The sequence below is a fragment of the Corapipo altera genome, unplaced genomic scaffold, assembly GCF_003945725.1.
Source record: "Corapipo altera isolate COAL_440 unplaced genomic scaffold, ASM394572v1 1, whole genome shotgun sequence".
Lineage (NCBI taxonomy): Eukaryota > Metazoa > Chordata > Aves > Passeriformes > Pipridae > Corapipo > Corapipo altera.
In genome coordinates, this window is record NW_020884873.1 from 28,127,775 (window position 1) to 28,143,447 (window position 15,673).

General features: G+C 45.3%; 1 protein-coding gene across 1 annotated transcript in view; it reads left to right on the plus strand.

Moving 5' to 3' along the window:
• Nucleotides 1–10,514: 10,514 nt before the first annotated feature.
• Nucleotides 10,515–15,673, plus strand: part of PAWR (pro-apoptotic WT1 regulator) — a 77,819-nt gene continuing 72,660 nt past the window's right edge. The window contains exon 1 of the mRNA XM_027664141.1: nt 10,515–11,212. Within this exon, the coding sequence (XP_027519942.1) occupies nt 10,535–11,212 (678 nt within the window). The 5' untranslated portion in view covers nt 10,515–10,534. The remainder of the gene's footprint in view (nt 11,213–15,673) is intronic.

Genomic DNA, 15,673 nt, shown 5'->3' on the forward strand with positions numbered 1-15,673 from the left:
TCCTTGTGTCTTTATTGGCCATCACAACTCTACGCTGACAGAAAAGAGCATGACTTTTTACATCAGCTGGTACAAAATACACATTTACACAAAATTTGCACAGTATACACATCTTGCCACACAGTCTAGTCACTGCTTGGAAAGAAGACTTAATGAAAAAATTTGTTTAAAGATAAAAATCCACATTTACAACTGCTGATGCGGTGGGTGTGACTCTTCAGCTGTTATCAGCTTGCCTCTCTACTTTCAGCTGTATGAAATGCAGCAAATTAGACTAAGTTCTTTCCTCCCACTTAACCCATGGCTATGGGTGATGAATTATGGTAAGTAAATTGCCCAGTAACTCATCCTCAGCTCCCCATGTATAAAATGCCGATTCTCTATGAAAATAAGAGAGCTTTCACTACAGGTTTTTATGATGCTTCTTTAGTCCAATGTGTAAAAAGAAGGCGCAACTCTACTTAAAACTGTAAGGGGGAAGGAGCGGAAGCAATGCCGCTGAAGCGCTAATATTATTTCACCAGTTTCTACCTAGAAATAATGACACCGAGATCAGTTTTCAGCCCGTGGAGGAGCCCCGAGCGGGGAAGGGCCGCTGGCGGGCGGCGGAGCCGGGAGGTGGCACCAGACGGCTTCTCTTTTCCTGGGCTGCTCCGAGGCTCCTCCGCGGCTCCCTCTGGGCTGCCCTTGGGCTCCTCCCGGGCTCCCGCCGCATCCCCGTAGGCGAGCTGCCGCCGTGCCCCGGTCCGAGTGGGTCTGGGAGGGCAGCATGGCTTCTGCACTTCCCGTGACACCAGTACGAGGGAATGGCTCAAACGACAGAGGCTCGAGGAAACTGCTGTAAGTTGAACCAGGTCTAGTATGACCGATGAAGTGTGGCAGAGAACAGCAACCTCAAATTCATTGACACAAGGAACGCACTGAGTTAGTCTGAAGGTGGCAAGGACTACCTCTAAATATCTTATACTGAAAGCCTGGGAAAGGAGCGTTAACAACCTGGGAAGGGCAGAGCGCTCTTGGCTCAGCTGGTGAGCTGAAATCGATCCCATTTAGGAGGCAGAAACTGTAACACAAGGAGGACCAGCGGGTCTGGCAGGATGGATCCCTCTGTGAGCGCAGGCAGGGACCCATTGCACAGTGAGTACTCCCATACTGTGTGAAGAGACAGACTAGGACTGGACACCTAGCACCACGGGATGGCTCTGCTACAGCTAAGAGGGACAGCAAAAAAAATAATCCTCTGTATCAAAAGTTGTCAAGCCAGCAGTTCATAGCAACATTGCACTTGGCTGAAATGCCAAAAGACTGAATAACTCCCTCTTGCTCAACCCCCTTTCAGTATGATTACTATATGTGTTGCTTCTTTTTGTAACCAGAGTGTTCTGTACACTGTGAGGTCCTTGTAGTTCTCCCTTTGCTGCCTTCAGTCTCTCCTTTGGTGCAGCACACCAGAGGCACTCATATTCTCCTCATCTCCTCAGCCTTTTCTTCTTCTCAGCTCTGCATGCAGAGGGTTCTGCCCCAATTTCCAATCTACCATGTACAACTATTTTCTGTGCCAGAAAACGCTTTGAGGTCTAATTACATTCCCTGTTAACCCTGGTGATAGCCATAACCAAAAGATCTCAGAAGCCACTTCCCCTGGGACCTCGAGCACTGTCTGACTTTCCCTTTGTATGGGGAGTGGCACTCAAGAGTTGCTACATGCAGACACTGAGTACAATAACTCCCTTCATATTTTACTAACAAGTCACTACAAGCTTACCAACATGCCACAGCTGCTGGAGAGAGCAGCCTCTCCTCCATCTTCCGCTCATCTCGGCTGTCAGTCTTCTCAGTCACTCCTGTGTGCCACCCTGATCATCGAGACCCTGCCTTGACCATTCAGTTCCCAGCACTCTCATTCAGTCCTTCTCGTACTTGCTGCCTATTTCTGGCCCCTCAGACCACCTCCCATGCTTCTGCTTGCTTCTTGCACTTTCTAATCATTTGCCACTTCTCTCTCTTGTTTCATTCCCCCTGCAGACTCATCACTGGTTATTTCTGCCAGAGCTCATTGCTGCACAGTTGTATCTGTTGTTGAATCCTCTGCTGTCCACAATTCCTCACTCCACAAGTCCAGCAGCCTCAACACTGTGTGCTCTCCCTCCATCTCTGTTCCTCACCTCCTGCTCCCCCTTTCCTCACACTGCTTTATCCTGAGATTCTCAGATCCCTACTGGTTTCAAAGACCCCATTAGTCTTTTCCTGACCACTGGGTCTTTGTTTTTCACTGATAATCTAATCTTTGCTCAGCAGGAGTGTCTCTACTCAGCCACTGAGTTCCCACGTACTTTTGGTTATCTCTAATGCAAGGGTTTGGTTTTACCATAAGCTAAACCCACTTCTAAAAATCACCTGTTCCCACTCAATCCAATTATTCCCCTCCTCACGAATCAGCACTATTTTTCATAGGCCCCTTTCCTATTTTTCTCCACTATACCTCAAAACAGTTTCCAGGGGGAAAGCAGTGAAAGCTTTTACACTTCTTTCTTGTTTTCAACCTATTGAAGTGTTTGCAGGCAAACCATAATTGACTATTTTTTAGTTTTGTTTCATCTCTTTTTGAGTGTCTAACAATAAAGCAAACCCATAAGGGGCATGGCTGTTGGGTCCTAAAGCTTGGGAATAAATAAACTTAGCATTGGCTGTGGGTTTGCTGCTGGGCAGGGTGAAGTATTCAGCTTGTCCTCTTTCAAGTCACTTTTTAATTTAAAACTTCTTTTTAATACGTATTTAAAGCTTGTCATCTTGAAAGAACAAATCATATATATTATGAGCAAATCACAAATTTTTTTTTAAGCATGTCCACGTTTGTTTATGTTAGATCATTACAGTGGCACATAGATTTTTTTCCCAATTGTTCACAGTCTCAAACTTCTGTCCTAGATGTTTATAGTACGGCCATGTATCATTGAAATAAATTTTGTAATATAAAATATCAACAAAATTTTAACAATAGGAAGCATATTTTATTTTTTACGTCCTTTCACTTCCTTTGTAGTCTGTTTGGTTTCATACACACTCACTCCCAATTCTTCCAAGTGCTTCCCCCCCTTTGCTTACATTCACTGACACCACACTGCCATTGATTGATTGTTGGTTGTGTTTGCTTTGGACACTTCCAGATGATTGCTACTAATAACCAGTACTAAATTCCTAAAATATCTGCCTGTTTCTTTTTCCAAGGCAACTTCGTTATGGTCCATCATATGAAGCACAGTAGGCCCTAGAAATACTGTGGTGCAGGAGAAAAATAATCTCCAAATGAATGGGTAGCTCAAACAAAGCATTGTAAAAAGCCATCACACTAAATTCTGCATGCATCATCTGCTGCATTTCAGTGAAGGCCAAGTTTCTTAGTCAGCTCTCTGAGGAGATCCCTCAGCCTTAACTATGATTCTTTTGGGGCATAGTTTTGCACCCGCTGCGCTTTCCTACAGCGTGCAGCTCATCACCTGCCTGAGGTTAGATCAAAAGGATGAGGTATAACAGTTTAACCAAGAGGTACACAGTGAGAATCAAGAGGCCTAATTAATTTTTACTGACTTTGTACTAGTTCATCAAAAAATCAAAATAATTTTTATGAGGCAGAGGGCTGTTATTAAAACAAAACAAACCCACAACACAACAGCCCTGAAGGATTATGAATTGTAACCAGTACCAACAAGACAGAATGACAGTGAGCCAGTAACCACTTGATTTGGTTTCTAATTATTCATTTGTGTGCTTACATTTGGAGATAGAGAAAGACGGAAACAGAATTGTCGGTGGTGTAGACCAAAATCTGTTTAACAATGTTTTAAAATTATAATGATTTAGATGTATAGAGGTCATAGAAGTATCTTGAGTTGGAAGGGACCCACAAGGATCACTGAGTCCAACTCTCTGATCCTTGCAGGACTACCTAAAACTAAACCATACGACTAAGAGTCCAGGCATATGGTCAGAGGATGCTGTCTTTAAGAAGAATGAATAGGCTCCATAGGTGCTGGAAACATATCATAAAAAGCAACAAGGGTAGTGTTATTCAGATAACTTATCTTTTAAGGGTAGCTTACACGTATGATATTATTTCTGTCATATGGATAATTACAGTCAGCTCTTCGTTACCAAGGTGATAGACAGTATCTTAGATGGCACAGCAGCATGGTAACCTGGCAGCCTCTCCACTAATGAAGATGGTGGCAGCACAGGTGCCCATGTGGTGTATTCCCAAGAACTCAGGACTCTAGAGGATAACATGACACAAAGACACGCCCTAGAAAACACCTAAGACCAGCTTATGTCCATAAGACTAGAAGAGCTCTCTCTTGTGGAGGAATGCAAAGCTCTATTTTCTAAGCAGTTTGTTCCCAAAAGGGCAAGTGTGGAGCTGGACTAATGAGCCAGTATATAGCCAAATCCAATGCCTCTATGTAACGCTCCCTTACGGCAAGGACGCATGGGCATTCTGAAGGAGCATTTTAGTTTGACAGACTCAGTGCTGCTCAATTTGTTGCGTTTCTTTCCAATACTGTGATGTTGAGGGATCCTCCATAATGAAGTGCTCTGGTGTGAGCTGCTCTCCAGGCTCATTGACAGTGATACCAAAAGTAGGGAAAAACTCTCTTCCAAGTGCTTCTTTTGTATGGTACATCCTGGTGCTACTGATCCACCATGAGGGGATTTGCTTCTATGCCTTTTGCACACTGGTCCTCAAGCATATTTATAGCCTGTCTCACAGCATCCACCTTCTCCTCCCTTCTTTCCCATCAGCACCAGATTTTCTCTACCTCCTTATACCTCACTGTGTAACGTTTTGACTCTGTGTCTATTTTTCCTTCCCTACTTCTCAACAAGTTGCTCCAGGGCACACTCGCCTGGTTCACTGTTCAAATCTGGCCCTACAAAGGACCTGTTTGGGCAAAAAAAGAGGTTGCTCAATGAACTCTTTCAAAGCTATGCTGACTGAACCTCATCACAAACAGCAAGGAGTAGTAAGACAAGCTAAGTCATGGCTCTGTACCCTCCTATGGTACAGGACATGAGCAGCAGCAACACACCATCTTACAGAGTCAGACTGTAAAGTGTGGCAGAAAATGTTCCCATCATGCCTTTGAAGTCATCTGCACAGATACTGAATGCATTCCCATCCCCACTGTCATTCTTATCCAACAAATGCCAGCTGGAGACAGATGGCAATCTCTGCATTCATTTTTCATACTGTAAGATGAAATACTTTAAAAAATCAAGCAAACTTCTTTCTGTAAGTTTGTTTTTTGCCTTTTCATACTGCATTCCTCCATCAGCCAGATGAATGAACTTTGCTGCAAGAAACAACACTAGTTTGTCTGTCAAAACAAACCAGTCAAAGAAACTAGTTATTTTTGGTTAAATTATACCAGAGTTCAAGAATGGTAAAACAAATACAGAAACCAGACTAGAAGATGCATTCTAGGATTGATCTTGAAAGCTAGTGCCTCCTGATAAATCCAGCTATTTCACAAAGCTCTGCTGTATTTACATACAAGATTTTAAATCAGGCCCTAGCAATTGAAAAAAAAAGGTTTAAGCATCCAATTCAGTGGCACAACAAATATGATAAAATTTGCATTTCAGTAAAAGTGGGATTGTCAGCTTTGTATGAGTTTGCAGGCACAAACCATAAGAAAGCAATCCAGTCATAATTAGAACAGAATCAGTTGTTAGAACCTTACAGAGGAAAATCTTGCCAAAAAGTTAAGTGCTGTGACACAAAGCTGGGGGGGGGGGGGGGAAGAATAATTTAATTAATTTCTGCAAGAAAAGTTTAGGAAATAAAAAAAACCCATGATAATAGGCTAAGCCTCTCAGAAGGCATGCATAGCTCAGAAGTAGCAGAAAACAGTATTAAATTGAAAAGTGTAGCAGTTCATTTGCATTTAGACAAAACCACCAAAATACCCAACCATTAGTAATGAAAGGTTAAAGAAGAGGAATCAAGAGGGGTAATGGTGCTTTGCTTAAGGATTATTTTACTTTCAGGGGAGATTTGACATTAGAAATGTCACGGAGCATAGGTGGGAAGTTTACAGGAAGATTAGATGGAAGTTACAGCCAGAGATTTAAAGTGAAAGATTTAAAGAGAGGTTTTTGAAATTTTATGGATAAAAGGAGGGACAGATATTTCTACAAAAAGATGGCAGTAAGATTTCACTAAGTCATAGCAATGTTAAGCAACAGCATTATTGGATAGATAGTGCAGAAATAAGCAGGTAGGTAGGTTAGTTATGGTACAGTGATGTGGGTGAGGATTATCCAGCAGGGAAAATTTAAAGCAGCAGAGAGGGAAAATTTAATAGGACATCACTGGAGCAAGCTTAGTAAACCTAGTTTAATAAAGCAGGTAGAACAAGTATGTGACTGAAAAAGTTTGGATTGGGAGAAGAAACATGAAGAGTTCTGACTGAATGGACTTCAAAGGGGATGAGATACGGGAAGCAGTAGATAGGTGCACTAAGTGAAAGAGTTTCATGGAAGTTCAGGTAAGACAGGCAGGGGCCCAAAGGAATGTGAGCAGAAGGAGGAGCACGTGTGTTTGGGAAACAGGCAGGAGAATACAATAAGCTCAACAGAGGCTTTGGGGAGAACTTCCAGAGATGCTGAAGAGGGTGGGAGGGAGGGAATTTCAGTACAGAACATACAGGTATCAATTGGTGTAAAAAGCAGAGTGTAAGCTCAGAGCACAATGGTAACAAGCAAACAGATATTGGGCAGGAATTTGGATGTTGTCCTTAATTTTTTCAGCCAGTAATATGTTATTATATCCACTGGTTTATTTTCCAGCCCTTGAAAATAACCACTTCAGAAAAGATTATGGCTCAGATAAACTTGTAAACACAACAAAAAGGCTGGATAATTTGGTTGAATCTCTAGAATAAATTAAAAGAACTCAAGCAGCTTGCAACCCTTTACAAAGGAAGGAGCTTTGAAGTGCCCAACCCCAAAACACACTTCATTTCCTTGATATTTTAGGAATGAATTATGGGTTTTAGTCTAAATTGAAAAATGAAGTATTTTTTGCATAGCAAAGAAGATCAAGATCATCCTACCCAATCCTGGTGGTAATTTTACCTCTAGGGGAGAATCTTATTCCATAATATTGAATATATAAAACGCAGTATCTTAAGGCTTAAGGTCCCTTGTCATTATGCCAGTTTAAAACATAGCTCATAAAATGAATTGTATTTCTAGGCCTTAAGGATATCCTGAAGATTTTTTTTTCTTTGTAAAAAAAAGTGCTGCTCTAAAAACGTTTGCAAGCTATTAAGCTGTACTCCCTTGTGGCAGAGGAAAACATGCAGCATGATACTTAAACTATTTGGGACTTTATCCCTGAAAGCTCTCCAGCACAGACAACCTTATTGAGATGCAAACATCTGATAGTCAGCATTTTTGTATTGGGCACTTAAACCCAACCTCACTCACCACAACATAACTTCTGTTAATAAATAACAGACTGTAAGGCACACAAAGCCTTTTTGGCACTAAAACCATCCCAAACCAAAAATCCCAAACCGCACAATGTATTTTACATCAGAAAAAAAGTAAATCCAACAGCATTGGTAGATGCAGCTAAACCCTGGACACATCACCTCCCACACATAAGAAAGGTGGGCAGATCAGATGCTAAGTGGGGCATGCACATCTAAGCCTTGCCAGTTGCTAAGGACTGCCAGAGAGAGGAACCCCGGGAGCAGCTGGGGAGACCTGGGGTAACGGAGAACTGAGGGTGCCCTAAACACTAAAATACATTGTTATATTTCTCCATATACACAGCATACTATAAGTAACAACTTCCTAACCTGACTTTTTTTACTTATTTTTGGTCAGCTGTGCTGCTCATGGTGTGTAAAAGTGAGGGCGAAATACTATTATTGCCACGGTTACATGATTCTCTCAAGAAAAGCTCTTTATTTTATAAATGGAAAAAAATTACAGGAGGGGAAAGGCAGACAAGAATTCACATGAGGAATCCTTTTTCTAGATTATATTTTCTAGAAATACAATTGAGTAGTTGTCTAACTCAAAAACTCTACAGATAAGAGTGTAGGTAAAAATTATTTTTTAGGAGAGTGCTTAGTCAAAATATTTTTTAGGAACCAACTTCACTAATTTTGTATTACTGAGTAGTAAAGAGTACAAAACTATGTTTTCACTATCTATTTTTCTTCCTCTTTACAGCTTTCCAACAAAACACAGAACAACTAGCCAGTTTTGTTTGGGGATTTTCCCTTAGCCTGAAATATAAAAGGTTTCATCTGCAGTGATAAAACTGTACCTTAACTTCCACATATACAAGTATTTAAACACCCCTTCAAAACCAACCGCCACACCAAAAACATTCTTAAACCCAAACCAGAGCAGAAATCAGATACGAGTTCAGTGAAAAGTCCAAGTAAATGAATGATCACCAGAAGGGCAGACAAGGTTGGTAGGGTGAGACTGTGCCCACTACTGTGAAAGGGAACAAGGCAGAGATCTAAGGCGAAAGTGGTTACATGGGCTAAGCCTGTTATTTACACTGTGCAGAGTGCCTAGTGTCAGATGTGGAGCCTCATTTTGCTAGATATTTTTTACCCATACCTGTGACACCTAGAATTTTTTTTTTCTGTAAAAAGAAACCAAAAGCCTTTGCAAAGTTTATATACTGAATTTTATTAACGAGGTGGACTAAAGCAGGACTGAATCTGAAAAAGGGAAAAAAAGTGATGAAAAGGTGATCACGTCCCCATAGCTAGGTAAGCCCAGGCTGTATATTTCCTCTAACTGATGTAAACTTCTATCTTGTCCTGATGCTGGAAAGGTAGCACCGATCCACTATTTTTCCTCAGCATACACTTTATAAAGCTGATTAGGCAAGCCACAAGTCTATTGAAATCAGTGATTTCCAAAAGTACCACGATCAGTTTTCAGAGTAGCAATTAAGATACGGTGAGTTCGGGCAAACGAAAAAAAGCTGAGTTTCCGTGCAGGTTTAGCCATCTTAACACCTACACAAGCTGTTTAACAGATACGCACACTCCCATCACGATCCCTACATGTTCGTTTTCCCCAACATTTAACGCAGTCAAGTTTCCCCACTGAGAGCTGTTATTATTTATAAACGAGACATCTTTCAAGTCTTTGCAGTGTGACTCAAGGAAACCCCTTGAATTCTTGTTTCTTGTCACATCAGGAAAACATAAGCTCTTTCTCAACCTTCCGCCCGCGGGAGCGAACTCCACCAGCTGCTGCGGTCTGACCACCGCTGGAGCGGCCCCGGGGAAGTCATTAATGCCGCGGCAGCCACCAACCGGGGGCTCCTCCCCCCGGGCACAGCCCCGCTGTCCGGCGGACCACGTCTCCAGGCCAAGCGGGCGCTCCCGTCCCAGCGGCGTGTCCCTGATGGGAGCGGGGCCGCGGGCTGACCGAGCCGGGCTGCACACGCTGCTCCTGCCTCGGCGCCGGCGACAGCGGCCGGCGGTGCCCGGGAGCCGCCCCGCCCGAGGGCCGAGCCCGGCACCTGCCCCGCGGGAGGCGGCCGCACGTCGGGGCCCCTCACCCGAGGCTTCGCGGCAGGTGCGGGGCGGATTCGGCGGAGCCCCCTGCGGAGAGGGGTGACACCAGACCGCCTCCTCCGGCCCCTCCCGGCTGTGCTCCCGCAGCCCCCGCCCGCCGCCCGTTAAAGCTGCCCGGGGTGTGGAGGGCGGCCCGGGGCTGGCGGCGTTTGGCGGCGGTGGCGGCCGTCCCGCTCATCCCGCTCTCCCGCGGCGCCCCTCGCCCTCTCCAGCCCTGGCTGCTGCTCATCGGGGGCGCCGAGGTCCGTGTCCGCTCCCGCTGCCTGGGGCAGGTGCCGCGGCCCCAAGGCTGGCCAGCACCCGGGGCGGTCGGGTCGCGGCGCGCACCGGCCCGGGCGGGGCCTCCCCGCCCTCACCCCTTTGTCGAGGCCATCTCGGCAGTTTCCGCCCTGGCTTCGGCTGCGTCCGCGCCGCGATGGGGAAAGGGGAGGGAGCTCGGAAAGCCTCGGGGGCGCGCCGCTCCTTCCGGGACGGCGGGAGGCGGTGCCGCTCACCTGGTGCCGCCGGCGCTGGGGAGCGCCCGAGCCGGGGCCCCGCCGGGCGGTAGGTGAGCGCCTGCCGCGCTCGCCCCGCCCCGCTCCGCGCGGGAACGCGGCTCTCCGAGCAGGCAAGCGGGCGTCGGGGGGATGGCACCGGGATCGGGGACACAGCACCCGCCGGGCTGGGAGCGAGGGACGGCGCTGTGCGGTCGTCGTGGCCGCGGCGGGCGGGCGGGGGGGAAGGCGGGCGCCGCCGGGCGGCCCTGCGCCGAGGGATGAGGGGAGCCCCGGGGAGCGAGGGGCACCGCGGCGGGTTCGGTGCCCCTCGCCCCTCCCACGGTCCGAGCCGTGGGAGCCGAGCGTGTGAGAGCGGGTAGTGATGGAGACCCGTACCCGGGTGGTTTCCCGGGGAGTTGGCGGGGCAGCGGGACGGGGATGGGCAGTGCGGCGGGACGGCTCACGTCCCCCCTTTTGTTTCTCTCCAGGGTGTTTGTGCTTCTCCGAGCCTCTCTCCCCGCCCCCGACTCTCCCGCCCGCCCCGCCGGGACCTCTCCTCTCCGGGCGGCACCAGAGTCGCCTCGGGGCGGGCGACGGCAGAGGTGCTGGTGGGGCGCTCTCGCCGTCCAGCCCGCTGGGAACATGGCGACCGGCGGCTACCGCAGCGCCGGGGGCAGCACCACGGACTTTCTGGAGGAGTGGAAAGCCAAGCGGGAGAAGATGCGGGCAAAGCAGGCGCCGCCGGCCGCGGGCGCACCGGCCGGAGGGGAGCCCCGTCCCGCAGGGGGCGGCCCCTCCGCCGAGCTGAACAACAACAACAACAACCTGCCCCCCGACCGCGCGGCGCCCCCCGCCGGCGGGGCCGTGAACTGCGTCAGCCTGGCCAGCGCCGCCCTGGGCCGCGCCGCCCCCGCCAAGGAGCCGCCGCCTGCCCTCGCCGGGGGCCGCGGGGTCGAGACCGCCGCCGCGCCGGACTCCCCCGAGGGCGAGGAGAAGCTGGCCGCCAAGGGAAAGAGCTCAGGCCCCAGCGCCAGGAAGGGGAAGGGGCAGATCGAGAAGAGGAAGCTGAGAGAGAAGAGGAGGTCGACAGGTGTGGTGAACATCCCGGCCGCCGAGGTGAGCGAGGACGGGGGGTGCGGCCGCCGCGGAGCAGCCGCTGGGGGCGCCGGGCGCAGCCCCGGGACCGCTCTCCCGAGCGCTCCGGCCGTGCCCGGGCTCCCCGCGTGGGCTGCGCTGGCGAAGCGCTCTCCGCACGCTGCGGGCAAAGCGTGATGGCCCGCGCCGGGCGGAGCGACCACAGCGGTCATTACAGGGCGGTATCCAAACAGACGAGCAGATGAGGTGTCATTTACCCTAAATCAATTAGACCTGTCACGACCCGCGCCTTTTTTTTTCCTTTAATGTCTTCTTGTCAACAGAGAGTAAGTTCTAGGGCTTTTGGAGGATCAAACTCGGACATGTGCCTGTTAAAGTACGGTCAAAACAATAGTAATGAAAGAAAATTGATCCATCAGCTCGGAATAGTTGTTCAGGTGTAAATATTATTCAGTTTGGAACCCGGAAGAATTTCCTACACTGGAAAAAATGTAGTGGTTTAAAGAGCATTTTTTTGAGGGCAGAGGAAGATATTTTTATCAGCCAACACAACTGTCCTCTGCGGTTTGCTACTAGTATAAAAATCTGGCATTGATTTGTAATACTCCTAGAGGAATTTAAAAGAATGATAACTAAGTTTTTAGCTTTTTTTACCATTAATAGGAAAGGCCACAGGAAACTTTGAAGAGAGATGGATTTTTGTCTTCAGTTTTGCACTAATAATGATGACCACCATGTTTTTGTAGGAAACCCCTTGTAGTTCTTTTGGTTAACATTATAGATTATTAAAGGAACACTAGGAAGTAAGATCTTTGTTTCTGAAATGGCAGGAGAAGGCAAAATCATGTTCTCCACACATGAAATCGCTAACACTTTTTTTTTGTGACGTCCTAAGCACTTTCAGAGCACACACTTTCACGTGAGAAGGTCTTGGAAGGTGGAGAAATGAGTTTTCGGAACAGTAGAAATCTTTATAACTGTGTTTTTTGAGAATAATTGCTTGCATAGCCTTTAGTTTGAGGTGAAGAGTTTTGGCATAGGTCTTCAATATTGTTGTTTTGGAAAGTGATGAATACAAGTGAGTTCTTTTAATTTTCTGGCTTCAGAGCATGCAAACCTCCTAGACTGTGTCTTGGTTTATATGGAGCCCACTAAATACCTGCCCCTTGTGCCTTTTATAGGAACCTTAAAGTGCTGCATCTTCTCTAAGTAAACTAGTCCTAGCCTAGTTCATAATGGTTTTGCACATTGCAGCAAGCGTTGTATAAAAGAATATCTTAGGGGCTCTGCTGTGTACCCCGTCCCTAGTTGTACTCTTGTCTTTAGTTGGTTGGTTTTGGGCAGTGTGTTTCTTTTTGCTCTTTGAGACTGGTGTCCTAGTTCTTTGAACTAGTTCTCTGAACTAGTGTTCCTTCAGTATTGTTTTGGTGGTGTTGTTTGGGGTTTGCTAGTTTGGTGGTGGTTGGGGTTTTTGTTTGTTTGTATTGTTAAAGTATTGCTCAAAATGTGCCTTGCTTTCCAGGAAAACACATTCCTTGCTCAGCAGCCATTAGAATTTGCTGCATTCTTGAGAGTGCCTGTACTTATTAAGGTTAACGTATTTAGGCACTGAGAAACAAGTTCTCACCCGTTTCCATGTTTTTGAGGGCCTAAACTTTGCTGCACCGTGTCACCATGCGTTGGCACTTCATGGAAACTTCCTGTACCTTTATACTAATTACTTCTATAACTAGCAATTAAAGCATTTCATCACATTTTTGGGGTCAAATTTCATAAATGTAGATACCTGTTGTACAAGGTATTATCAGGGAAACTTACTAGTAGTGTTGCATTTTTGACTGGCATATACTTACATAAGGCTATCTCTTTTCAGTATTTTGCATTTCTTAAATGTTCTTAATCATTACCACATGGATTCCTAAAAATTGTTTAGCTAGGGAACACTAGATTATTCCTGATGATGGACAGCTTCAAATGTGTCAAATGTGAGTACCTGCTTAACAATGAATGTTTTACAGGCTGTTTACTTGTGCAGTCTTTGGTACAGCAATGTAGCTGTAAGAAAACATTTTGAAGTATTGATTCAGCCTGGTCAGTTGCAGTTCTCAGACGAAAGAAGGCTGTGATGTGGGTGATGGCTCGTTGGAGTAATCTGCAGCAGGCCAGCTTCTTACTGTCTTTCTCCTTAGATGCTGGACATAGCTTTACTGAATAGTGACTTGGTAGTAGTACACAGTGAATTTAACCACTTAGCACTTGTAGCTCTGCCTGGTGTATATTTTAAAATGACTTTTCAGGAGATGTTATTTTAGAGCTTTGCTGAGTGTTTCACTGTCTTATTTTTCAAGAAAATAGTCTTTCTCAAGTAGCTGTTTGATGCTAAATATGTGCCTTTTATGATCATCTTGCCACTGTGGTGGAGACTGATAATAAGATACTCAGAAATGAAAATGGGCACCTCTTGAAATAATGCACTCATAGAAGATACAGAGCGCCCAAAACTGAATACAAAACCAGTTTTTGCCCCAAAGAAATGGGATCTAATTTCAGTTGCAATGCAGCTGGAGAACTTAATGATACGAAAGGTGGCAGAATAAGAAAAATAAGTTTGTGTTGCCTCAGCTATCTTGAAATAGGCATGAAAAGTATTAGCAGATTATTATTTATTAATGATTAATTTCTGTTCAATAAGAAGGTATTAGAGTCAGTCCTTAAGTAGTTCTGTGTCTTAAGTGTATTTTGTGTTGAAGTTGGTGGAGGACAGAAACCATAGGAGAAGCTGTGAAACGGGTGGTGACAGGATGGGAGTAGTGGTGAAACTTTGTACATTGTGATAAAGGTAAAGGCTGATTTTTATCTTCACAGCACTAGTGCTTATCTAAATAATGGTGACTTTTGAAAATGGCTTTGGAAATACTTGCATCTTTTTTCCTTTACAGTTGTTGTAAAGTAGTTTCTTGATAGCTTGTCAAATCTTGAAAGGTGGATTAGCTCCAAATATTAAGTGCTGTGGGATTTGGGTTTTGTTGCCTCATAACAGTTCTTCAGGTTGTAAAAGGTAATTGAATTGTATACAATTATCATTACTACATGTGTTTCCTTCTTTTGATTTTATAACCATTTTTAGTTATGTTTAGAAAGTGTTTCTCAGTTCATAGGTATTTACTTGATACAGGTGTTGAGTTTACTTGCAGCATTTTTCTCATTTACAACTGTGCTGGTGTCTGTCCAGGAAAGACAGAGTTCTCATTATGCACTTTGTGAGGACCCACATATAGGATGTTTTATATTGTTGTAGTAATTCTGTCCTGCTCCGAGCAAAACAAGCTGCTGGTGAAAGTGCAGCTTTACTTTCGTACATGTTTACACTTAAGGAATCTGCTGGCATAGCTGTGTGGATAAGGATTTTTTTTTTTTAATTTATTATTATTATTATTTATTTATTTTTATTTTTTTCTGAACCCCAGTAGGGAGAATAACAAGTATTTTTGTGGTTACCTTTTTAAAAAAGGTGTATATATAATCAAAATCTTGGTTCATCTAGGAAGGACAGTTGTATAGCTGCGTTTAATTAACAAAAGTTTACGTTTTTACCTAACCAGATGGAAGTCTCCTAAACTCAGAAATGTCTTTCTGTTAATAACAGAGTAATGAATGATTTAGAAAGGTGTAAGGAACACTGATCTGTGTCTTTTTCACCTGAGGCTGCCAGACTGGAGACACAACAGTCTCCTGACCTGTTTGTGGGAAATACCTGAGTGAAAGGTAGAAGTGATTAAAATATGAAATCTGCATAGGATGTTCAGTCAGTATTCATCTCTTGTCTTATGGACAGCAGTAAGGATATGACATCTTGAAACCCCACTGATGGCTTACTTCCAAGACTCTGCCTGTCTCTTTAGAAGGCACTGCATGTGTGGTACTTGGTAGGTGTCATACTGAACAACAGCATTGGAAGTAAGCAGAGAGCAATGAACTCTTTCTTTCTCTGGCCTAAGAAAGGGTTCGTGCTACAAGAGAAGTCCAGTATGCTGAATTGAGCAGACTGACAGAAAGTTGCTGTGTTCCAGTTGGAGAAACTTTAAGAAAATTTAAGTGTTAAATATGTCAAGCATAGCAATTACTGGGTGCCTTGTAAAGGAATTGAAGTCCTTCTCTGAATGGGTGGAAACCAGAGAGAGCAGTGGAATCCTGTACTAGTTGTTGGACTCTTGACGAGAAGTTTACCTTTCAGCAGTATCTTTCTCAGTGATTGCCTGCCTGAGGATTAAGTTTCCTTCTTGCTATATCTTGAGGTTAATGAGGTAATGTCTTTGCATAGTCTTAACATCTATTTTACTGTAAAGTAACCTGCTTCTTTTTGCATGTGTTGGGGGGAAAAAAGCCTCAGTAAATGTTTGTTCAAAGTACTAGAGAAAACCCCCTATTTCTGACCAGTGATACCCTTAACATTCATGCAGATGTATTACTGTTATAATGGAA